This window comes from Chiloscyllium plagiosum, unplaced genomic scaffold (assembly GCF_037043375.1).
Source record: "Chiloscyllium plagiosum isolate Xiang-an unplaced genomic scaffold, Cpla_swu_hap1 HiC_scaffold_14, whole genome shotgun sequence".
In the NCBI taxonomy this organism is placed as follows: Eukaryota; Metazoa; Chordata; class Chondrichthyes; order Orectolobiformes; family Hemiscylliidae; genus Chiloscyllium; species Chiloscyllium plagiosum.
The window spans coordinates 43,121,043-43,146,766 of record NW_028270152.1 but is presented as its reverse complement, the minus strand read 5'-3'; the positions used below and the strand labels follow the sequence as shown (position 1 = coordinate 43,146,766).

The 25,724-nt window shown below is 40.2% G+C and overlaps 1 protein-coding gene across 3 annotated transcripts in view; it reads right to left on the bottom strand.

Moving 5' to 3' along the window:
* The window catches only part of ca16b (carbonic anhydrase XVI b), a 720,903-nt gene that overhangs the window by 635,156 nt on the left and 60,023 nt on the right, over positions 1-25,724 (bottom strand). For all 3 annotated transcript variants that reach the window (XM_087994366.1, XM_087994367.1, XM_087994368.1), the window contains one exon: positions 11,031-11,135. In XM_087994366.1, the coding sequence (XP_087850492.1) occupies positions 11,031-11,135 (105 nt within the window). The remainder of the gene's footprint in view (positions 1-11,030; positions 11,136-25,724) is intronic.

The window sequence follows — 25,724 nt, the reverse complement described above, 5'->3', positions numbered from 1 at the left end:
TCACCTTCGTTCCAAACTTCCAGCTCAGCACTGTCCCCATGACTTGTCCGGACTTGTCCTACCTGCCTATCTCCATTTCCACCTTTCCACTCCACCCTCTCCTCCCTGACCTATCACCTTCATCCCCTCTCCCACTCACCCATTGTACTCTATGCTACTTTCTCCCCACCCCCACCCTCCTCCAGCTTATCTCTCCACGCTTCAGGCTCACTGCCTTTATTCCTGATGAAGGGTTTTTGCCCGAAACGTGGATTTCGAAGCTCCTTGGATGCTGCCTGAACTGCTGTGCTCTTCCAGCACCACTAATCCAGAATCTGGTTTCCAGCATCTGCAGTCATTGTTTTTACCTCGTTGATTTTAACCCTACTGCGAATCCTCTTGCAAGGATGCCTGCCTTGAAGAAGTTTTCCTCCTCTCTCTACAAGAATCTCAGTGAGTCCCTCTCCCACTGCAACTCCCAGGTCATTTCCTCTGCCCTGAAGCTCCTCAACCATGTCGTGAAACAAACCCGCTACCACAGCCACATTTGCTTCCTTAAAAACACAGTCATAGATATACACAGCATGGAAACAGACCCTTCCGACCAACTAGTCCATGCCGACCAGATATTCTCCACGAATCCAGTCCCATTTTCCAGCATTAGGCCCATATCCCACTAAAGCCTTCCTATTCATATACCTTTCTAGATGCCTTTTAAAGGTTGTAATTGTACCAGCCTCTACCACTTCTTCTGTACACACATTACCCTCTGCGTGAAAAAGTTGGCCATTAGATCCCTTTTATATTTTTTCCATCTAACTTTAAGTCTATACCCTCTAGTTTTGGACTCACCCACCCGAGGAAAGAGATCTTGCCTATTTACCCTATCCATACCACTCATGATTCTCTTTAAGATCACTCCTTTATAAGAGTACTTCAGTGTTAAGCTACTGCTAAATAAGTGTATCTGTCACCTTTGCAATCTGAGATGGCTTTCGTGAAAGAAGGATTCACTGTCAGAGTATCTATGGAGTTTACGCAAGAACACACTAATCTAAAAAATAGACATCGCACATGTCCAGAAAGACATAATCATCAGAGGTTAGCATGCTGCCAGAATGCAGCTAAAATTCGATAAACCACCCGCTCCCTCCAAATCAGGTTGATTATGCAGTTACAATGGGTGTTATTTAATTGGGATGATGAGATCGCTGTGCTGCCTCTTTCAAGTAAAAGCCTGTTGAATTAACTGCCACTCAGGTACTTAATTGAAGTGGGGCGTTCCCAGGAACCAAGGGCCCTCAGGATGAAAGTACAGCCTACTTCGAACCACTGGCCAATCAGAAGCTGGCAATTTGCCTTGCTTAGCAGCTCCAAGGATTGGGAGGGGTGTGGAGGGGTGAGAGGGATGTGGGGGTATTGTAGTAGTGGCTACCATTAAGGCACTCAACTAAGATCCAAGAATATGATTGACCCAGACACAAGCGAAGTGGTGGGGGGCTGGGGGTTGCACACAGAGATTTGGGGAATCAGTACAGCAGGGGCGTCATTTGACAGATACCTCTTCCCAATGCTGGGTTCTTCAACTAGGGACAGTAAGGTGAATACCAATGGTGGCAGAATGAGGTCCTTAAATAGTCGTTAATTGTCCACTCAAGAGCATTAACTAACAGTGGGAAGGCTGTCCATAGGTCTTCCCTTCCACGGACTTAATTTGAGTGTAAGGAAAGAAGGTCCTCACCCACCAATTTCCTCCCTGAGTAAATAGCACCTACCACCTCCCCCCCTCCCCGACCCACCAAATTCACCTCAAGCAAGGGCATGAAATTCCTTTAATTCACTTCAATTCAAGTTAAATGACATTTTTTCCACAGGTACAAAAAATTCAATAACAATGCAAGTCAGGGTGCCAGCATCAAACAATGCTCAGTCAATATTTAATTAATGGGAAATTGCCAATTAATTCAAAAGTAAAACAATAGGTTAATGAAAACATAGTCCATACCAGTCAAGGAGCAAAACAAAACTACATAATCAATGCTGAATATTATCAATCATAATGCACTTTCCAACATTATTATTTGATTTCACAGAGCTTATCAGTTTATGGTACGAAATACTGCAAAGATTAATCCTTTACAGTGCACAAATTTTAAAATTACTACTTATTTTACAATTAGATGATAATAAGCATAAAAATTAGAAACGTAGAAATCATTTCACATGCCTGGGAGACAGTGATTATGTACTTGGTCCTTTTATCTCCAATAATTGCATTGTATCCAACACGGACTAACTATGTGGAAATCCTTTCTGTGAAAATAGCAAAGGCCTGATGTGAAACTTAGTTCATCAGCAAGGCATTCTTTTATTCTCCATCCATAATTGCCCAGGTCACTGTGAGCCAGCTTTTTGAATTGCTGCAGTCCATTTGTTGCAGGTATACCCAAGGTGATGCTGGTAAGAGTTCCAAGTATTCATGAATCAGGATCCCATGCTGGTGAACCTACAGCAATTTAGTTTCGAGTCACGATAGCATGTGGCTTGAAGGGGAATTTGCAAGCAATGTTTCCATGCAATAGTGATGCATGGGAACACAAGTTGCAAGTTCCCCTCCATCTGCTGCCTTTGTCCTTTTAGGTGGTACAGATTGTGGGTATGGAGTGTGCTGTTGAAAAAATTGTAATGAGTTATTACAATACATCTTGTATATGATACACACTGCTGTCACTATGCCACGACGGTAGATGGGCCAATCAAATGGGCTACTTTATCCTGGATGGTGCTGAGCTTCGTAAATAATTCTGGAGTCACAATCATCCATGCAAGTGGAGAATATTCCATCACAATCCTGCCTTGCACTTTGTTGATGGCAGGTAGGCTTTGGGAAGTCAGGATGTGAGTTAGTTCGTTTAGAATTCTTAACCTTAGATCTATTCTTATAGTCATAAGATTTATCTGGAACTGTACAAATATGGCTAGTCTAATTCAGTTCCTGATCAATTGTAATCCCCAAGATGTTAACAGTGGCAATTCAGTGATGGTAATGCCATTAAATGTCCAAGGGAGATGGATAGATTTTCATGGAGATGCTAATTGTTTAGGACCTATCTGGTACAATATTTCTTTCTAGTTATCAAGCCAAACCTGAATGTTGGAGAAAGTGAGGACTGCAGATGCTGGACATCAGGGTCAAAGAGTATGGTGCTGGAAAAGCACAGCCGGTCAGGAAACTTCATCATAAGCCTTGGTGAAGGGCTTATGCCCGAAATGTTGACTCTTCTGCTCCTCGGATACAGCCTAATCAGCTGCACTCTTCCAGCACCACACTCTTCAAACCTGAATGTCGTCCAGACCTTGCTATGTATAGACGCAAATTACTTCAGTACTTAAAAAGTCAAAACTCAGATTGAACACTTTTTAATCATCAGCAAACATTGCCATTTCTGACCCTATGATGGAAGGAAGAAGATGGGCCAAACATACTACACTTGGGACCTCCTGCAGCAATGAGTTGGACCTGAGATGATTGGCCCTACAGAATCACAATCACGTTCCTTTTCAGGGATCCATTTAATTAATGGCTCTCTGGCAATTTCTTTGTTCTTCAAATAACTGCTTCAGATTTAGTACAAACAGTTGTGAACCTCCTTCAGCCTTCCTATTTTAAGATTCCTGAAAGGTTTAATTTCTAATGCCATTTTTGATCATCTGCTGCTTGTAGCCACTCCTGCTGTCCTAGTACGCCTCACTCATCTATCTTGTGTCTTACTCACACATCCACACAGTTCATCTGCAACCAATCTGCAACATTATTATCCAACAATGCCCAGCTTTTCAGGTCCAATCAAATTGCAGAAATATTGGCACTTTCTCTTCTGGATATCACTTTAGACCTCCATTTACAGTTCACTTTTAAAGTGATTTCTATTTATATCTTTCAAATTTTCCCCTATCCTTTTTATGTCAAACTTCACTTGAGCCGCAAACTTTAAGTAGTCTCAGCAAAGCCTGACATGGTTTACCAATTTAGTGAACTGAATTGACAGTTTTAAATTTCTGTTAAAATGAAGAATTTTAACTAATGATGAAACACTGCAAAAATAACACAGGTGATTGGTTGGGCCCATCGTACACCATTATAATTATCTGTATCATTATCATAATTTACCAGTTTTAACTGCATATCATCCAAGCTGAATGTAGAACAATGAGCATATATTTGAAGTTTTGAGGTTTTCAATGCTTACTTTAAACCTTTTTGTGGTTTCAGGAGATTTGGCAGATTTTGTGTTTTCCTTTCATTATAAATGATCATATTCAAATAAGATTCCTTTTCAACAGTTGAAACAGATGAAAATGATCTGGTATGCTGTGTGATGCCTAATTTTGTTGGGTACTTTGAGAATACATGTGTAAGAAGGTGACAATCCTATTCATAACTACCAATTGGTAATGGAATGTCTGTACTGAGCTCAAAATCCACAAAACCTGGTCCCATTCCCACTCTCCCAGGTGGCCAGTTCTGGTTCTACCTTCTTGTAGTTTTCAGTCATGAAGTTAATAATTGATATAAATTGATAAATAATATTGGAGTTGAAATAGGCTTAGAGTTGTTGTCTCTGTGCCAAGAATAAGTGTTGTAGATACGGTAACTTTTGTTTCCAGATTTATTTGAAGAAATGCTACTCACAGAGAACACACATAGGGAGCTGAGAAGAGCCTTATATTAAGAGTGATTAGCCCTAGATCTTCCCAAAATAATACTACAATACAATACTAATAATTCTACGTATTTATCCTAAAGCTAAATAACTATTAGGTATTATTTTTCTTCAGTAAATTTTTATCCCTGGTTTACAACAATTGTCAATAGCTTCTTAAAAGATGCTGATCTAATCTCAGATCTTCAAGTTAAGCTACAGTGATATTTGATTTTTGAAAGGAGCAAGAACCTCTGCAATATATCTGCAGGATTTAACACAGAAGTGATGTTCAAAGTATATGGATGCTGTTTGTTCATAAAATTCAGTTCATAAATATTGTTGCAGTCTTCCTATTTTCTCAAAATTCCAGTTAGCATATAATTGAGTGATTTTTATAAACTCTTCAAAATATACTAATTTCATTCTGCACTTACAACATTTCAAATAGTTTTTAAATCTTTTAAAATGAAAAGTTATTTTCTTTCAATTGACAGCTGTAGCTTTTCTCCACTGAAATGTAGCAATGTTTGTCTCACTGCTCTGCCTCAATTTCTCTAGCTTGAGGTAATACTTGTTCACTCTCCAGATTGACTTAATTGATTTAAGGCTGAAGATTTAAAAAAAGATAGGTCTAATTTGGTACCAGTAAAAAGGTAAAATTGTATCAGGCGATTGACAACTATGGAATTACCTGGTGCTCCCAAAATCTAACAGATTGGCTACTCATTCTTAGAAGCAATAGATTTATCAATGGATACTCATAATGTACTCTCTTACTTGATTGCCCTGTGCAAGTGCATCACCTCCTATTGGACCATATTCCATTTGCCAGTGATCAACCCATTTGACCAGCCTGTTGACAACCTTCTAATCTAAGGTGATCCTCTTCACTATTTACCAGCCCACCAATTTTCATATCATCCACAAATTTATTAACCTAAATTCATGTCTAAATCACTTATATATATATCACAAAAACAAAGGGCCCAATACTTATCTCTGTGGATACAGACTTCCAGTCACAAAAACACTCTGCCACCATTGTCCTCTCCCTTCTGCCACTCAGCCAATTCTGGACCCAATTAGGCAAATTTTCTGGTATCCCATCGGCTTTTACTTTCATTATCAGTCTCCAATTTGCTGAAGTCCAAGTAGACCACATGAAGTGCACTATCCTCATCGAGACACCTGGTCACCTTTCCAAAAAATTCCATTGAATTGGTCAGATATGATGGCCCCTTATCAAAATAATGTTGACTGCTCTTGATTAATCCCTGCTTCTCCAAGTCCAGATGAATCCTGTACCTCAGAACAGCTTCCAATAGTTTTGCCATCATTGAGGTAAGACTGACTGGTCTGTAGTTTCCTGATTTATCCCTAGCTCTTCTAAATAATGGTACCACACTGGCTGTCTTCTAATTGTCTAGCACCTCTTTTGGTCAGACAGGAATTGAAAATTGCCAGAAATCCCATTATTTCCTTTCTTTCTCACTCAACAGTTTTGGATACAGTTCATCGAGCCCTGGATTTATCTGCTTTTAAGTCTGCCAGAACCACCTCTTTGTCTACGCTGATTCGTTTAATTATGTCATAATACTTCTTCCTGATTTCTATATCCACATCATCCCTCTGACTAGTAAACACCAATGCAAAGTATTTATATAGAACCCTAACTTACGTTCTCTGGGTTCACACACAAATTAATAGTGTGGTCTTGAATGTGCCTTATTTTTTTGTTAATTATCTTTCCAACAACTTATCCAATGCAATCTTGCCCTTCCATCATGTGATAACCAGAACTGCACACAGTATTTCAGTTGTGGCCTTTACCATGTTTTATAAAGTTGTATCAAGACTTGCTTGCACCTATATTCTATGCCCTGGCTCATGAAGTCAAGCATCCCATATGCCTTCTTTACACCCTATGCTGACACCTTTGGGACTTGTACACAAAGATCTCTTTGTTGCTCAGTACTCCCTAGGGACCCACCATTCATTGGATATATCCTTCCCTTCTGAGACCTTCCAAATGTAAATACAACACTTTACATTTTTATCAGCTTTAAATTCTATCTGCCTTGCTCTGCCCAATATACCAACTGGTCAGGATCAGACTGTAGCTTGAGACCATCCTCCTTATTATCAACAAGACCCCCAGTTTTAGGGTCATTTCAAAGTTACTAACTAAACTTTCTGCATTTGCATACAAGTTGTTAATGTACATAACAAATAGCTACAGACCCAACACTGGTACACAACCATCCCCATCATCACTGCATCCGAGGCTTTGGTTGAAGAGCTGGAAAGTGGGATTAGAATAATTAGGTGGTTGTTTGGACAGGCACAATATTTTTCTATGCTGTAACATCTATGATGGGAGTGAAGCAAAACTGAATAAGTATCCTGAAATTTGTAATAAGGCTCTGAAGTGTTATTTAGACACAAATAAAAACTAATTAATGCGTACAAAGTGTAATAAATGTTGTTGCCTCTTTTAAGATTAATCTAGCCCTGTGATATGGCCTGGTAATAAGCTTGAAGTGAGCCTCTGTCCCTTTTAGAGAGGAAGTATTCCCTCAGAGAGCTGCCAGCCAATCAAATGGCAACTGTTTTGTCTCACATGCTCTACAGGGAGCGATGACCACTGCTGGCGCTGCAGGCAGATTCAAGGAGAAGGAGCCTTGCAGCCTAGATTATGTCCAGGGCCTCATTAGACCCAGAGAGTGGAGGATAACCACAGGATTGACATGATGTTGGCGAAGGAGGGGTAACATGAGGTTGAAGAATACCTTAGAAGTGGGGTCACTGATGGGCATAGGGTACCTGAACAGTAAGCACTGGCAATCCTTGTTTGCCATGATGACCGAAATTTGATGCCAGCCTTCCCTGCTATGGGAAAAATGCAATGGATTGATTCCTTCCATGGCTGATGGGATCTAGTCCAGGATGCAGAAGAAGGCAAGGGAGGAGATTGTTGGAGCTTTCACAGAAATCTTTGTATTCTCTTTAGCCACAGAGAAACTCCCACAAGATTGGAGAATAGCCAATGTGTTCCTTGTTTTAAGGACAACAGGAATAATCCAGGAATTTCTAGGCTGGTAACCCTTACATTAGTGGTAGGGAAATTATTGGACAAGATTCTGAGGGACCAGATTTACTTGCATTTGGAAAAGAATGGACATATTAGGGAACGTTTGAGAACTCTGGATTTATACTGTATGGAATTTAGAAGGATGAGGTGGAATCTAATTGAAACACCCAGAAAACTGAATGGCCTGGACAAGTAGATGTTGGGCAGATGTTTCCATTGGTAGGAGAGACTAGAACCCGAGGGCATAGCCTTAGAGTAAAGGGAAGACGTTTTTAGAACAGAGATAAGGAGAAACTTCAGCCAGAGAGTGGTAAATATGTAGAATTCATTGCCACAGAAGGCTGTGGAGGCCAGGTCATTGAGTATATTTAAGACTGAGATAGATAGGATCTTGAGTATCAAGGGTAATGGGGATAAAGCGGGAGAAAGGGGTTGGGAAAGTTATCAGCCATGATTGAATGGTGGAGCAGACTTGGTGGGCTGAATAGCCTAATTTCTGCTCCTCTGTCTTATGGTCTTATGGATAGTGTGGCTTTATGCAGGGCAGCCATACCCCACAAACTTGACAGAGTTTTTTGAGTAAGTGACAAATATGATTGATGAGAGTCAGGCAGTATGTGTTACTGACATGGACCTTTTTTTTTTAGAATCCCTACAGTGTGGAAACTGTATGATATAGCAAGATATGGACCAGTTGGAATGGCAGATGGAATTTAATCTGGACAAGTACGAGGTGATTTATTTTCAGGGGTCAAATGCAACAGCAAAGTATACAATAATTGGCAGCACCCTGAGGAGCATTGATATGCAGAGGAATCTTGGGGTACAAGTCCATAGCTCCCTGCAAATGGTAACACAAGTGGTTGGAGTTGGAAAGAAGGTTTATGGCATGCTAGCCTTTAGCAGTCGAGACACAGAGTATAAAAGTTGGCAAGTCATGTTGCAGTTTATATAAGTTAGCTAGCCAAATTTGGAGTACTGTGTGCTGTTATGGTCATTACACCATAGGAAGGATGTGGACAGAGTGCAAAGAGATTAACTACAATGTTACCTGGATGGGAGTATATTAGCTATTAGGAGAAGTTGGGTGAACTTGGATTTCTTTTGCTTGTGCATTGGAGGCTGAAGGGCAACCTGAAAGAAGTTTATAAAATTAAATAGTGTGGATAGTCGGAATCCGTTTCACAGGGTGGAAATGTTGAATACCAGGAGGCATAGGTTTAAGATGAGAGGGCAAAAATTTAAAGAAAATGTATGAAGAAAGTTTTTTTTACGCAGAGGGTATTAGGTGCCGAGAATGTGCTGCCAGAGCAGGTGGTAGACGCAGAGACGATAACAATGTTTAAGAGGCACTTAGACAGGTGCATAAAGAGGCAGGGAATAGATCATGAGCAGGGAGATGGAACTAGTTCAGAATGGCATCATGATCACCACTGAAATGGTTGGCCAAAGGGCCTGTTCCTGTGCTGTACTGTTCTTTACAGTAATATTTTTTATTCATTCACAAGATGAGGGTGTTGCTGGCTGGGCCAGCATTTTTTGCCCACCCTTCATTGTAAGGGTATAAGTTAAGGGCGGCAGATTTTCTTCCCTTAAGGACATTAGCGAACCAGATGGGTTTTTTTTCCAATGATCGGCATTGTTTTATGGTCGTAAAATGACTCTTAATTCAACATTTTTTTATGATTGTATCATTTGATATCTTTCCTGGCTATCTACAGCTCCACCAATGTTTGTGTCATCTACAAATTTACTAATGAGACAACCTATGTTTTGTTCAAAATCGCTTATACGTATATTACTAACAACAGAAGAACCACTACTGATCTTTGCAGAAAGCCGTGAGCACAGACCTCCAGTCAGAAAAATATCTTTCCACAGCCACCCTCTGAGTTCTATAACCAAGCTAATTTTAGTATCCAACTTGCAACCATGAGACTTAATCTTCTGGACCAGCATGCTTTGCTCAGTGATTGGCACTGCTACCTCACAGCGCCGGTATCCCAGGCTCGGTTCCGGCCTCAGGTGGCTGTCTGTGAGGAGTTTTCACATTCTCTTCATGTCTGCATGGGTTTACTTCAGGTGCTCCGGTTTCCTCCCACAATTCAAAGATGTGCAGTTTAGGTGAATTCGTCAGGGGGAAATGTAGAGTAATGGGAAATGGGTTTGGATAGGGTACTCTTTGGACAGTCAGTGTGGACTTGTTGGGCTGAAGGGCCTGTTTCCACACTATAAGGACTCTAAAAGAAAAATCCCACTTTTGAATTGAAATGTAAATTAAGAACTCAAAATGCCAGTAGTATGACTCAAAGAGATATCTTGGAGCGAGTGGCTCTGGCAGCCTGTTCAATAAAGGCAGCCCCAATGTGAGGTGGGCAGTTCAATGAAGATAGGAGAATGAGACAGCATCAAAGTGTGGAAGAAGCCTCTTACACCTTTATAAAGCTTTAATAATAGTGTGAACATGCTGTCATTGTGTCATTCTTGAACAGAGGGGTTATTATTTACTATGTTTGACTATGATGTTTGACTTTGACTACATCAAATGTAGTCAGATCATCATTATATCTTACAGGCTCGTCTACGGAGCATAAATATGCAAAATTAAACTAGTCAAATGTTCTATTAGGGAAGAAATCTGCCTAAAATAATGAACGTGTGTTTGGGAGAGAAAACTTATACTGCTATTGTCAAGCACGGAGTCACACAACATTAAAATATGCTGATCTACTTAGTGTGGACCTTATATTTGTCACAACATTATTTACTGAAACACAATTCCAGCACTGATGTTTCAAAATTAACATCCCTATAAGCTACAAAAATACTAAGTTGCTTCATTTTTTGATCAGCATCTCTGGAAGCAGGAGAATAGCTACTAGGACAATTGAGTAACTGGTTGTTTCCAGTTTGTTACTGCACACAACACAATCATTTATATTAGGGCAAGGACACCTTTTTCACTGATCTTAGAATAAACTGTATAACAAGTACTATTAAAACAACAAAAAAGCACTTCTGTTACACGAACAATAGCATGAACAACAAGAAATTAATAATATTACATTTCACAGCGTGCCATCAGGTATAAAATACATTTCACTGTTAGAAATGTTCAGACTGGAGCCAAATTAATCTCCAAGGTGAAGATTCAAAAGCTACAGAAATGAGCAATCTTCTACAGGGAGGACTTTTTCATAATCTCCATCACAATAGTAGTCCTTTGCCTATCATTCTGTCAAAGTTGCTCTTACCTGAATAAGCCCAGTATGGATCCCCAGATTCTCTTCGTCTTCGTATATGAATGACATGTTCAAACTCATTCTCCTGCAGTGATCCAACATGATCTTCTGTCAAAGCTAGGAAAAGTGAATGGAAAACAAAATATAGATTATCCAACTGGAGTAGACTGAGTTTATTTTCTAAATTTTCCACATAACATACTCACAATGACAATTAATGCATTTGTGTTAAATTCATGATAGCCAGCTGGTGAAATATCAATTCAGAGCTAATCTCCATTCAGTGTAGATTATTCACACAGTGAAATATTGCAAATATATACCTTCTAAATGAACCATCAACCCAGTGTCAGTCATAACTGTCTTCTCATACATGCCTAAATAACAAAGCAATTTCTTTCAACTGTAAATAGTTATCCATAATTGATATACATTTTCTTTTATCTCTACCCATCTCAGAGTTATTCAGGACTTTTGCAGTTTTGATCTTCAAATTAATTCTGATTTAATTCAGTTTATGTCTACGTAAATAGGATGGAAGCAGAATCATGTATAAAAGATATGACAAAAGACTTTTAAAATACTACAATACTGTAAAATCTCTGTAAAGTAGCTGTACTAAAGTATAATTTAGTCAAAGAAAAATATTAAGTAATCAGGAAAACATAACACCAAATCCTAATTGTATGAATTTGGAATAAATTTTCAAAACAGAAGCAAATTAGAAAATTCATTTTCTTGGATTTGCTCAGCGCTTGCTTTGCATTGTCAATCACAGTTACTCAACTGACAGTTCTCAGATGACATGGCAAATTGCTCAATTATCTAGAATATGCATGTTAATTACTGAATTACTCATGTTTTGAGTTTTTGTTTTCTTGTATTCTGTCATACATAGTCTGTGTCTTTTCTGAGGAAATACCACATTTGAAATTAAGACTGCCAATACTCCAGAACTGTCAATGAGACTCAAAGATTTAAAAGTTAACCAGGTCCAAACAACCTCAGAGCAATATCATACAGATATATAAAAACAAATCTTTTGAATTTAACAGTTGTAAAAAAAACCATTAGAAATAGAGAAATAAAAAAACTGTTTGACAAAGGTGCAAGTTGTGTATTGAAACTTCCAGGAAAACATCTGAAGAGAGTTCAGAACCTTCAAATCAGCCAATTCTGCAAACAATTAACTGTGAGAAAATATTTTCTATTAATCTGTACCTGGTCTCTTCAGACAGCAACAAGTAGTACAACGGACTAAAAATAAATAGACAGAATAACGTTTGCTACTATAATATCTAAAATATTTTGAGATCATTGCAGCATCAGTTTTCCTCTTCAGTTGTAGCTATCAAATCCCATTTCAATGTTTTTACAATCATATGCATTTTTACTTTCTCAGGAATTGACCAATATTCTACTAAGATATTGCTTTACTTTATATAATTTTTAAATACTGATAGGTCCCATATTTCTAAAGTGGCTAGAATCCCCAGAAATATGCAGCTCAGTTGCAGTGCAGTGAAAAAAGGAGCAGGATAATGATAATCCAATGGTGATTCCTGTTCCTCAGAATATTTCAGCCATAGCCTTTAGTGTCAGCTGTGGCTAAAAGGAGCACTTTTATCTCCAAGTCAGAGGTTTGAGGCTCACTGCAGAATTTTGAAAACAAAATCTAGGCCAAGACACCAGTGCAGTGTTGAGGGAGTGCTGCAAGATTAGAGATGTCGTGTTTGACTGAGATTCCATCTGCCTTCTCGCGTGCATGTAATAAGAATCCATGGCATTACTTTCAAACAAGAGTGTTCTCTCCTGCGTCCTGACCAATATTTATCCCAAAAACAGATAGCTCATTTCTGTTTGAGAGTTAATAGTTTGCAGATTGGCAGTTGTTTTTCTGACATAACAGTGACAATACTTCAATTGGCTTTAAAGCACTTTGAGGTATTCAGAGGTTTCATGCAAGGTACCAGATCAATGTAAATCTTTTTTTTTTGTTTTTTACTCTATCCTTTCCATGAATTAGCTTTTTCCCATATCCTAGGCAAGCCTGGCATACCTGATGGCAGGAGGAACATTTTATCAATAAGGGACTCTGGGAAGAAAGGGGAAAAATGATGAAATTCAAACTAATTCCCCATATAATATATAAGATAATGATTAAGACCAGTAGGCATTCCTTATTGGTCTTAAAATTCTTGCTAGAGGGGCCATCACGTACAGAGTACAAAGTGGGTCAGTAGTGAACAGAACAAGTCAGGAAACAGACATAACCTATATTAAACATTTGGGGGATGTAGAAGTTAGAGGTAAAATTCCAAACTTTTGGAGCCTTCTTGTGGTTGAATCTAAAGGACACCCCAGAACCAGTGATGAAGGACTGCCAAAATTACAGAGTAATTAATAAATGTATTGAAAAAGGGGCATAGGTTACAAAAATATGATTCAGCAGAGGTTGGCCATTCAGACCTCCAAGTCTGTTCCACCAATGAATAAGATGTGTTCCAAATTCCAAATTCTCATCTGTCCGATAATCTAACAAGAACTTATCAACCTCCATCTTGAAAATATTCAATTATCCCTCCCTCATAGTCTTCTGAGGCAAAGAGTTCCAAAGTCATACAACACTCAGAGAAAATTAATTCCCCTCATCTCTATACTAAAAATGCAATACCAATTTTTCTAAACTGTGCTCCTCAGTTCTGGGCCCACAAAAGTAAAAATTCCTTTCACGTCCACACTGTCAAGATCATTCAAACATAATGAACTTCAATCAAATCATCCCTCACTTTAATAATCTCCAATGACAACAAGCCAACCTGTCCAAACTTTTCTCGTAAGATGACTCACTCATTCCACATATCAATCTAGTAAGCCTTCTTCCAGCTGTCTCCAAGTGTCACATCCTTTCTTAAGTACGGAAAGTACAACAGTACATATTTGAGATGTGTTCTAAACAATGCACTGTAAAGTTAACGAATATCTTCTTACTTTTACGTTCAATTTCTCATTATGAAGAATCGCATTCCATTAGTCTTATTAACACTTGCTCTACATACATATTAATGCTTTGAATTGTGACTCATGCATTAGGTGGCCTAGATCCTCTAACTGCACCCACACCCATTTATCTCTCCACCCCCCAAGGCTTCCAGCCTCATTCCTGATGAAGGACTCCTGCCCGAAACATCAATTTTCCTGCTCCTCGGATGCTGCCTGACCTGCTGGGCACTTCCAGCACCACTCTAATCTTGACCATACCTATATCCATCTACATTCTTGTTACATCACTTACACAATATGCTTTCCTATTTATCTGTGTTTCATCAGCAAATTTAGTTATCGTGCACTCATTCCTCTCATCTAATAATTGACATCAATTCTAAAAAGTTGAGAACCCAGCACAGACTCATTCAGGACAATGCCAATCTTGAAAAGGATCCAATTATATATACTCTTTGATTTCTACTTTTTAGACAATGTTTTATCCAAGCTCGTACATAACCCCAAACCATGAACTCCTACTTCATATAATAATCTTTTATATAAAATCTTTTTCAAAGCCTTCTGAAAATCCAAGTACTGGACATCAAGGGTTTTCCTTTATTCACAGCACATGTTAAAAGCATTAAACAAGTTCACTTTCATAAAACCATGCTGATTCTTCCTGATTATCAGGGGTTTTTCAATTTTCATCTTAGACTTAGATCAATGTTCTTTTTTCTAGATCTATCATTAACTGAAAGCTGCTTTGACGCCCTCTGTCATCTCTGATCCCCTCGCCAGCGCCAAACTCTAACTACCTGATGCCTGGAGGATGAACGCCTCATCTGCCGCCTTGGGACCCTCCAACCACATAGATCAATGTGGATTTCACCAGTTTCCTCATTTCCCTTCCACCCCACCTTACCCCAGATCCAACCTTCCAACTTGGCACCGCCCTCATGACCTGTCCTACCTGTCCAACTTTCATCCCACCTATGCGCTCCACCCTCCTCTCTGCCCTATTACATTACCTCCACCTTAATCTATCTATTGCACTCTCAGCTACCTTACACTAGCTCCACCCCCTCCTATTTATCTCTCCACCCCCTTGGCTCACAAGCCTCATTCCTTATGATGGGCTTTTGCTTGAAACATCGATTGTCTTGCTGCTTCGATGCTGCCTGACCTGCTGTACGTTTTCAGCATCAAACTCTCGACCTTGATCCCCTGTGCCTGATCCATCTTTTTCAGAACTCCGGACAAATCATGCTTTATTATAAATTGGAGCTCTATGCACTCATTAAATCACTAATGTTTTTCTCAACTAATGCGAACTGGAGGATGGTTTATGTGAGGAATGAACTTCCTGAGGAAGTGGCGGGTGTGAGTTCAATTACAACGTTTAAAAGACATTTGAATAAGTACACGAATAGGAAAAGTTTGGAGGGATATGGGCCAGGAGCAAGAAGGGAGACCAGTTTAGTTTGGAATAATATTCAGCATGGACTGAAAGGACCATTTCTATGCTGTATGACTCTACACTCTAGAATGGAAATAACTAATTTTATAATGCAGTTAATTAACAACGAATAAGGATGTTCTAAAAGTGGGTTTGTGATTTTTGTGATAATTTGTGGGTTACTCATTTCAGGTCCAATTCTGAAGAAGGGCCACTAAATCTGAAACATTAACTCTGCTTCCTTTCCACTGCTTCCTCTCCAAGGGTGGCACGGTGGCTTAGTGGTAAGGGCAGCATGGTGGCTCAGTGGTTAGCACTGCTGCCTTACAGCGCCAGGGACCTGGGTTTGATTCCAGCCTTGGGCAACTGTCTTAGTGGAGTTCGCACATTTTCCCCGAATCTGTGTGGGTTTCTTCTGGGTGCTCTGGTTTCCTCCCACAATCCAAAGAAATGCAGTTTAGGTGAATTGTCCATGCTAAATTGTTCATAGTGTAGGTTATTAGTCAGGGGTAAATATAGGGTAGGGGAATGGGTCTGGTGAATTACTCTTCAGAGGGTCAGTGTGGGCTTGTTGGGCTAAAGGGCCTGTTTCCACACTGTCAGGATTCTATGAGTTGTATGCTGCCAGACCTGCTGAGTTTTTCCATTAAGTTATATTTTCCTATCGTATACTGATTTGCCTAGCTGACTGAATCCACTGTTTCAATATCCATCTGATGATCACTAGATTAATAAGGGTGGGAAAATTGAAAAGATAAAGATCGAGGCACACAATGTAAAAAAAATGCTTGTCCACGAAAGGGAAACATCACATTGTCAGGGGACATGAGATTGCCAGGAGTTGTAAAATGACTTAGAATTTGAGGAAGCTGGCACAATATCCATTTCCAATGTCTGAATTGGTGAACAATAGAAATCTGGCATGAACCCTTAGCTCCGAATTAAATTCAAACAGTCTTCCTGGCTGCCACCTCATAAAGCAGCAGGAAGTTCATAACCTTGATCCATACCCAACCTGAGCTCAGCCTTCTCACTTGCAATGCTCTCCTTCCAAACCGTATTCCATCCAGTTTCTATCGTGGCCTTGCGCACCAATCATCCTAACTTTCACAAAGCTCCAGATGCTCCCTCTGCGTGTGGATTAAATTGATATTTAATCTATTTACATTATTTATTTCATTAGTAACAGCTTTCATAAAGCTTCTCTTTGCCAATGGTAAGCAAGATTTTTAGAGGCCTTCTCTCTGGATCATCAATGCCTAATAATCCATATATTGTTTGACCTGCAGTAGTTCAGCAAAGATGTCACCGGCTGCCCATTCCATGAGGTTTCTGCTTTCCATGGCTCGACCTCATCACTGTAGTGTTTCCCTCCTTCTCCAACCAGAAAAAAAAGTGGGAGGGGAAGAGAGATGTGTTATTGCAAAACTTGTTGGTACAAGAGTAAGAAGTAAGGCTTTGGCTTGACAGGTTTTGGAGAACATTGGCTCAGCAGAAAGTATGGGTAAGCCCAAATAAAGTCCTTTTTAACTTTCCTTTTTAGTTTTACAGCAGTTCAGAGGGCAGTTTGGTGAGTTGTATATTTTTCCCGCAGGATGTGGGTGCTCAGGGAAACTTCCAAGTTCTCTAATGATTACACTTGTGGAAAGTGCACCCAGCTGCAGCCCCTGGGAGACCATGCTTGGGAGCTGGAGCTGGATGCACTCAGGATCATCTGAGATGCTGAGCGCTTCATACATCAGAGGTTTAGTGAAGTGGTCACACCTAAGGTGGAGGCAGAGAGTAGCTGGGTGACTGCCAGGAAAGGCAAAGTGAGTAGGCAGAGTGTGCAGGAATCCCCTGTGGCCATTCCCCACAAAAACAAGTATAAAGTTTTAGATACCGTTGAAGGGGAATGACCACTCAGGGAAAGCATCAGTAGCCAGGTATGTGAAACTATGACTGGGGTCACTGGGAAAGGGTAAACGTAAACTGGTACTTAGTTATAGGAGACTCGATAGTTAGGGGGTCATATAGGAGATTCTGTGGCCGCAAATGGAAGTCCAGGATGGTGTGTTGCTTCCCAGGTGCCAGGGTCTGGGAATGTCTCAGAGGGGCTGCACAACGTTCTCGAGGGAGAGGGTGAGCAGCCAGAAGTCATTGTGCATGTTGGCACAAATGACATCAGTAGAAATAGGGATGAAGTCCTACAGAGTGATTATAGACAGCTAGGTAGGAAGTTAAAAAACCAGGACCTTGTTGGTGATAATCTCTGGATTATTTCCAGTGCCACATGCTAGTGAGGGTAAGAACAGGAGGATATGGCAGATGAATGTATGGTGAAAGAATTGGTGCAGGGGGCAGGGATTCAGATTTTTAGATCATTGGGAACTTTTCTGGGGCAGAGGTGACCTGTTCAATAGAGATGGGTTGCACCTGAAGTGGAGGGGAACCAATGTCTTGGCAGACAGGTTTGCTAGTGCTGCAAGGGAGGGTTAAACAAGATTGGCAGGAGGGAGGGGATCTTCAACAGCAGGGAGGCAAGTGCGAGGCTCAAAGGAGATACAGTAATCAAAGATAAGGTGAAGAAACAGGTTAGGTTGGAACACGAAAGGAGCAAGGAATGTCTGTTGGATTAAATTGCATCTATTTTAATGCCAGAGGATTGACAGGTAAGCCCGGTGAACTCAGGGCTTGGATAGGTACATGGGACTGAGATATTATAGCCATTACAGAAACATGACTAACTGAGCATCAGGACGGGCAGTTTAATATGTCAGGGTATAGGTGCTTTAGGCAATTCAGAGGTAGTGGACAGAGGGGAGGGTGTGCTGCATTTTTGATTAAGGCGAATATCACAGCAGAAGATAGAGATGAAATAACTGAAGGATCATCAGTGAGGCTTTGTGGGTGGAGCTAAGAAATAAGAATGGGATAGTGACATTATTAGGTTGTACTATAGGTTCCCAAATAGTCAACGGGAATTAGAAGAACAAATATGTTGGGAGATTGGGGAGACTTGCAGGAGCAAGAGGGTTGTTATAGCAGGGGATTCCAATTTTCCAACATAGACTGGGATTGCCAGAGAGTTAAAGACTTATATGGGATGGAATTTATTGAGTGTACTCAGGAAAGTTTCCTCAAGCAGTGTATAGAGTGTCCTTTTTGGGAAGGGGCAAAACACTCTTGGGAAATAGAACAAGACGGGTGTTGAAGGTGACAGTGGGGGAGCACTTTGGAATCAGTGACGAGAGCTCTATTCATTTAAAAGTAGTTATGGAGAGGGACAAAACTGGTCCGCAGGTTCAATTTCTAAATTGGGGCAAGGTGAATTTTGATGTAAATAAAACAGAAGTTTGCAGTAGTTTATTTGCAGGCAAAGGGACCTCTGGCAAGTGGGAGGCCTTTAAAAATGAGATAGCTAGAGTTCAAAGTCTGTATGTTCCTGTGAGCATGAAAAGTAAGGTTGGCAGGAATAGGGAACCCTGGGATGACAAGAGAAATTGAGGCTTTGACCAGAAAAAAGGCGTGGCTCAGATACAGGCAGCTGGGATCAAGGGAATCCATGGGGAATACAAGAGTTTACTGAAGGAGGAGATCAGAAGGGTGAATCCAAAGGGTACTTTATATTTAAGGAAAAAGAATGACGAGAGAGAGAATAGGTTCCATAAGGATCAAAGTTAACATGTATGTGTAGAACTGCAGGGCGGCACTGTGGCTAGCAGTACTGCGTAACAGTGCCAGGAACCCAGGTTCGATTTCACATTTGGGCAACTGTCTGTGTGAAGTTTGCACATTCTCCCAGTGTCTGCATGGGTTTTCTCCCACAATCCAAAAATGTGGAGATCATGCCTCACAAATTTGTAAGTTTTTTGACATGACAAGGAAGATCGATGAGGGTAGGGTTGTAGGCATACACAGTCTATATACATTCCAGTAACCCCTTTGATAGTGTTTCACATGGTAGGCTACTCTGGAATGTTAGATCACGTGGAATCCAGAGTGAGCTGGCAAATTAGATACAAAATTGCCTTGATGATCGGAAGCAGAGGGTGATAGTGGAAGGATGCTTTTCGGACTGGAAGCCTGTAACTAATCGAGTGCCTCAGGAGTCGGTGCTGGGCCTATGACTGTTTGCTGTCTGTATCAATGATTTGAATGAGAATGTACAAGTCATGATTAGTAAGTTTGCTGATGACACTAAAATTGGCAGTATCGTGGACAGTGAGGAAGGTTCTCAGAAATTGCAATAGGACCTTGATCAGCTGGGGAAGTGGGCTGAGAAATGGCAAATGGAGTTTAGTATAGATAAGCGTGAGGTCTTGCATTTTCAAAAGCCAAATCAAGGTAGGAGTTTTGTGGTGAATAGTAGGGCCTTAGTGAGTGCAGTGGAAAAGAGGGATTTTGGAGTTCAGGTTCACAGTTGTCTGAAAGTAGAGTCACAGACAGGGCAGTGAAGAATGCTTTTGGTACACTGGTCTTCATCAGTCAGGGCACTGAATATAGCAGTTGGGAAGTTATGTTACAGTTATACAAGATGGCTCACTTGGAATACTGTGTTCAGTTTTAGTCACCTTGTAATAGGAAAGATGCTATTACACTGGGAAGAGTGCAGAAAAAATTTACAAGGATGTTTCCTGTATCAATGGTCAGAGTTACAGGGAGAGGTTGGACAAGCTAGGACGTTTTTCTTTTGAGCATAGGAGACAGAGGTGTATAAGATCCTGAGAAGCATGGATAGGGTAAATGCACTCAGTCTTCTTCCCAGGGTTGAAGTATCGCGGACTAAAGGGCATCTGTTTAAAGTTAAAAGGGAAAGAATAAAAGGGAACCTAAGCGGCAACTTTTTTTTTTTACACAGTGTGGTACATATAAGGAATGAGATGCCAGTGGAGGTGGTTAAGGGGGGTACAGTAACAGTTAAAGGGCATTTGGACAAATACATGGATAGGAAAGGATTATAAAGATATGGGCCAAATGCAGGGAAATGGGGTTAACATGGGCAGGCATTTTGGTCAGCAGGGACCAGTTTGGGCCAAAGGACCTGTATCTGTTCTGTAGCATCTATGACTCTAAAAACACTGGACTTTACTTTCAGTCACACATTTTTAAAAAGAATACTCCTTGACTGGAAATTAAGAGTGCTCCTCCTTTAAGACCCAGAATCTGCAGCTGTTGAGGGACTGACTGAAAGCACAGAGTGCGCTGAACAATTTAAAAATGTAACATTGATTGAAACAAATAGCTGAAGTTGTGTTGCCATGGAACAAAAACAAATTCAAATTCGGCTAATCAGTTTAAATTATGCCCCAGATACCAAAATCCAATTGAATTTGAATTTTACTATTTGGGATGACATCAAACCAATGAAATGCTCCGATGTTTTGGGGTATAAATTTGGACATTTTGAACAGTTAGGAGGAGAACTGCAAAGAGCACCAACAAGTACAGACTGCTAGCTGAATAGCTCTCTGAAAGGTACCTGTCCAGAAGAAAGGTTGTGCAGCAGAAAACCGAAGAAAAGACGACCCAAGAAAATACAGCGGAAAATCTACAAAGGAAAATCGACAAAGCTGGTTGGTTTTGAAACATGATTTTTTTTCTGTAAATCTTAATCAGGTTTTTTTAAAAATCAGACCAGTATTGTAGAGTGGGAGGTAAAAGATATATTTAAGAGAAATGAGTTGTAAGTAGCTGTTGTTTTAATGTTCTCTGTTGGACTCAGATAATAAAATTATTAATTTTTACTTTAAATATTGAGATCTGCGATGGTTCCTTGCCTCTCAAAATTCAACAGATTACAATGTGAGGTGACCTCTCTGTGTGTCAGATTTAAATTAGCAGAGGGGTTTACCCTGTGTCGAAACACAATTGTCACATAGTGTACTAGGCTTGCAGCTTCTGTTACGGTGTGTCTCAGCTCAAAGCAGACTATGGTGTTTAAACATTTTTAATTGACGTAATCTTAGAAATTTCTGTTATCTTGAAAGAGTTTATAGTATGGTAAAAATAAATTAACTTCCTTGCAGATCAATGTCTATTTACAGATCTGTCCAGCAGTCTGTAATCACAAAAACTGATACTGTAAATTCTTTGAATTCAGATATCCAAAGCTGCTTTTTGTTTGGTCTTCAATTTGCTTGCGACATATGTCATTGGTATCTTTCTTATAGAAGGCTACCACTACTAACCACAATGTGATTTTGCCTCTGAATGGTATTTAAACTGATGCAGTGAAGTTCATATTTCTGCTCATAAGAGACTAGGCATGGTATCATAGTATTTTAGAAGCTAATGGATGTTTATTGTAGCTTTCCATAACAAACACTGTTTCTCAGACACCTAAATGTCAAGGATATGATTAAATTAATAGGTTAAAACAGAGAAGTATGGTTCCAGTATTGTGTAATGCTCTAAGCAATCCCAGTTAAGATAGAGTATGAGATCTTCACGTCTTCAAGTCGCATGCTACGATGCAGTGTTGCTATCATGAACATATCTCTTAAAGGCAGAACACAAATTCTGACTGAGGCAGAACACAAATTCTAGCTGGATCATGGTGCAAAGGATAGCTATATGATTCAGCAAGGTGTCCCTGCAGGTTTACATCAAGGTAGTCAGAAACAGCTAAAGTTACTGTTTCCATCTAACAAGAAGAGAACTGCCACCTGAACAAGGAACTCTGGATGGAGGTAGCAGCTACAGGGTCCAACAGCATATCCGGGTCCAAAATACCAGAAGCAGGTACCCTGTGTTTGCCAGAGAGTCCTACATGATGTATTTCAATATAGAGAAGGATTGGCCAGCTGGACCAAAGAATTGTATCAATGTTGCTCACGATCAATTTGGATATGTATTTCTTACTCCCTGGAGTGAGTTATTGAATTTTAAATAACCCAACTGCAAGTTTTTGTTTTTAAGACGGAAAACAATTAGTAGATATTTTCACACTCTTGCTTGCCCTGGAGGTTACTGAAGAACACACACTTTTCTATGTGCCAGACTTTATTCAAAGAAGCCCCTACACATTCTGTACTAGAGGTGTCTACAGTTATGATGAAGAGACAGATGGCCTGTTGTTTCTCATTTATAATGAAGGATTGTGAGACTTGTTAAATTTATCAGCCTGAAGGCTGGACTTATTCGTTCCCCTCTCACCTTCCGTACAACTTACTTCTTTGGCTATAATTTAGAAAGAAGCAAAAATGGTCATTTTATCATGTGACATTGGAAAATTGTCAAGAAATTTCAAAATAAGGCATTATGATAATTTTAATTACATTCTGAATTCTTCTGCCACCTATCGTGGTGACTTTTCACACTTGAATGTTTCTTGACAATTAGCCTTTTGTGCTGAGAAGTACCCATCAAAGTCGTAACTTCTATTTATGCCTGTCAAACATCCATTGAATTGCAATGTGCCTTTCATGTCTGGGAAGTCCTTTTGCTTTTTCAAGCACATGCAGTGACTTTGCTGTATAAGCTGCAGGCACATGCGCTACCACTGACTTTGACGCAGTATGGTGCTGTTCATTGATACATATCCCTCTCTTCTCACATTGATACTTTGCTGTTTTCTATAGCCACATGCTCCTACCTTGCTTTCTGCGTGAAAGTGACCCTGTGCCACAAGCTGCCTGCTTGCCTTCTGCGTTCAAGTGTCATTCCAAATCAAAAACTGTTGCCTGACACTGTCCACTAAAGTGTCATTTGTCAGACTGAAATTACTATATTGCGGTTCTCTAGTTACGTGGCCTGGGACATATCCTGTCTTTGGCTACGATTTTTCATTTTGAAGTTAAAGTATGGCACTGAGTGTGTTGGATGATGTCATATTCTCCAAAGCCAAGTACAAATTATTTCACAAGATCAAATGCTTCCCAGCTCAATATCTATGCAAGTGAGATTTGATGTACATTAATCAGTGAATTATATACCAAGAAAGCCTGAGAGTTTTGCCACTGGTGGGACCTTCAAAGGCTCTGCCACCATTTTTAAAAGCCAGCTAAACACCACTTCACTCACTACAATCCAGAATCCATCTGTTAGCCTGTGGTGGCTGCCCCTTGAATCACAGAGATAATCCCCTGCCAAAATGTCCAAGGTAAATCTCAAGTTCACCAATGCTGCTCTCCCAGACACCCTCTTCCCAGGTTTCTGCACTAGAAGTCTAGATTAGAGTGGTGCTAGAAAAGCACAAGAGGTCAGGCAGCATCCGAGGAGCAGGAAAATCGACGTTTCAGGCAAAAGCCCTTCATCAGGAATAGAGGTCACTCTGCAGGTTTGTTTTGGCTTCTTAGGACTAGCAGATAATTACCCTATCTTTGTTCATAGTCCTCGGCCTAAATAAGAATCCTCACTTCATCTTCCTCTTCAGATGTTTCCTCTCATTCCCACCTCTGTTACCAAACCAACACATTTCACCTCTAGCAACTAAAATTGTGTAGTACCATAGCACACCATTACTATGCAGGAGGGCTTGTTGGGTATGTACTGCATTGCACACTGGTTCAGGCAACAGAACCTCATTCTTAGAAAGTTGATATTCTGTTCTACAATGTTCCTTGTCAAAGCATGTGTAACATTGAATCTCACTTCAGCTGCAGACTGAGAATTTTTTTAAGGTGCCAACAGCCAAATATCCTCAGGTATCCTTTGTTGCCCAGCAATCAATGAGATCTATGAAATAAGCTGGCACCTGTTAGTCATCCAGGATGCAAATCATGACAGTCCCCTGGATATCTAATGCAGACCTGCAATATCTGCCTGGTTTGGTCACAAAATATATGAAAATTGAGGGAATGAAATCCCTTTTTGCTGATGAAGACTATTAGGTCATTTTAAGGTGCTCTGATTGCAAACTGGATGTGATCAATTGCACTTTGCAGGAAACCAGTGATAGCTGGGAATCCCAATATCCTTAGGACCCGAATCCCGTGTCAAGGGGTAAAGACTCGAACAGATGGCTTTCTATTCTGAAGAAAGCATCATTAACACCCTGTTTGCAGTTATCAGTTAAAGGTTGTGAAATTCCACAGTTGTTTCTAGTCAATTTATAATCTATGAGTAAAGCAATTAATTTTCAGGTCACTGGATGGGGGGATTGCCACACTGTTTTTGTGACCAAAGGCGTTCATTCAGCAGCATAGGTGTGATTTGGTGACTATTGTTATTGCAGGTGGACAGTTTCTTCGCAGTAGTAGGATCACAAGAAGAATGACTGGACTAACATTTGCCATGTTTCCTCAACTTGCACAGATCTGTGAAAACAGTAAGCAAACAGTAAACATTGGCACACTTCACTCGACATTCTTCCTGCTTTTCTCAAGGTTATGCCTTCACAGAGGGTAATGTCACACCTCAAGCAGCACGTGCTCCATTTGTTTCAGTGGTGCTGTGATTGTTTAGAGAACAGATCCTTGCCATCAAACTCATTGGAGCTTGGAGGCAAGTACTACAAGTATCTTCAAGCCTGAAAACAGCCTTTCCTGTACATATTAGTAATCCGGATCTCATTAAGGTGGCCAAAGAAAATGGCTACGTGAATTTGAAATTAAAGAGCTGCCAAGAAAATTTCGCACCAAAGTAACTATGGGACACTTGGCCAAGCAGCCTTTGTGTGTAAAGATATGGCAACTATGATAATGGCCTTTACATGGCCAGTAATGTATCTGTTTTACTCTTAGCGCTCATGACTACGAAGGTGATGGTGCCCTGCCCTCGATCCTCTCAGATTTGAGGCTACAGTGATCATGATTTGCACTGAATTTCCTTCAAGACTGCATTCGCCTCTCACACCTTATTACCTACAATTGTCCTCTGCAACTATGATTATTCCCACAACCATGGAATACAACCAGGCCAATTTTTTGACTTGAGCTTCCCACCCCCTCAACAATGCCATGGGCTGACCCTAAAAAAAATTTTGATTTTGTATGACATGATTCCCTAACTGCGACAGTCATTGGATTTTGGTCTACCAATACCTCTAATTTAAAATTCACATCCTTGTATTCAATCAAATCCATTCATCACATTAACCACCAAATCTCTGTGCCTTCTCCACTGTTTGTGGTTCACTACATTCTAAGCTCTGGTTTATCCTGAATAAACTTCCTTCCCTTTCACATTCCATCTCTCCATCTGCTTAAAGCACACTTATTTAGTTTCCTGGTATTTTGCATAGATGTTAAATGTTAGAGAAGTCGTTAGCTACAATAAGGGGTGTCTTGATGGATGATTGTCTGGAAATAGTAGGCAAAATAAATAGTATGGATTGCAAG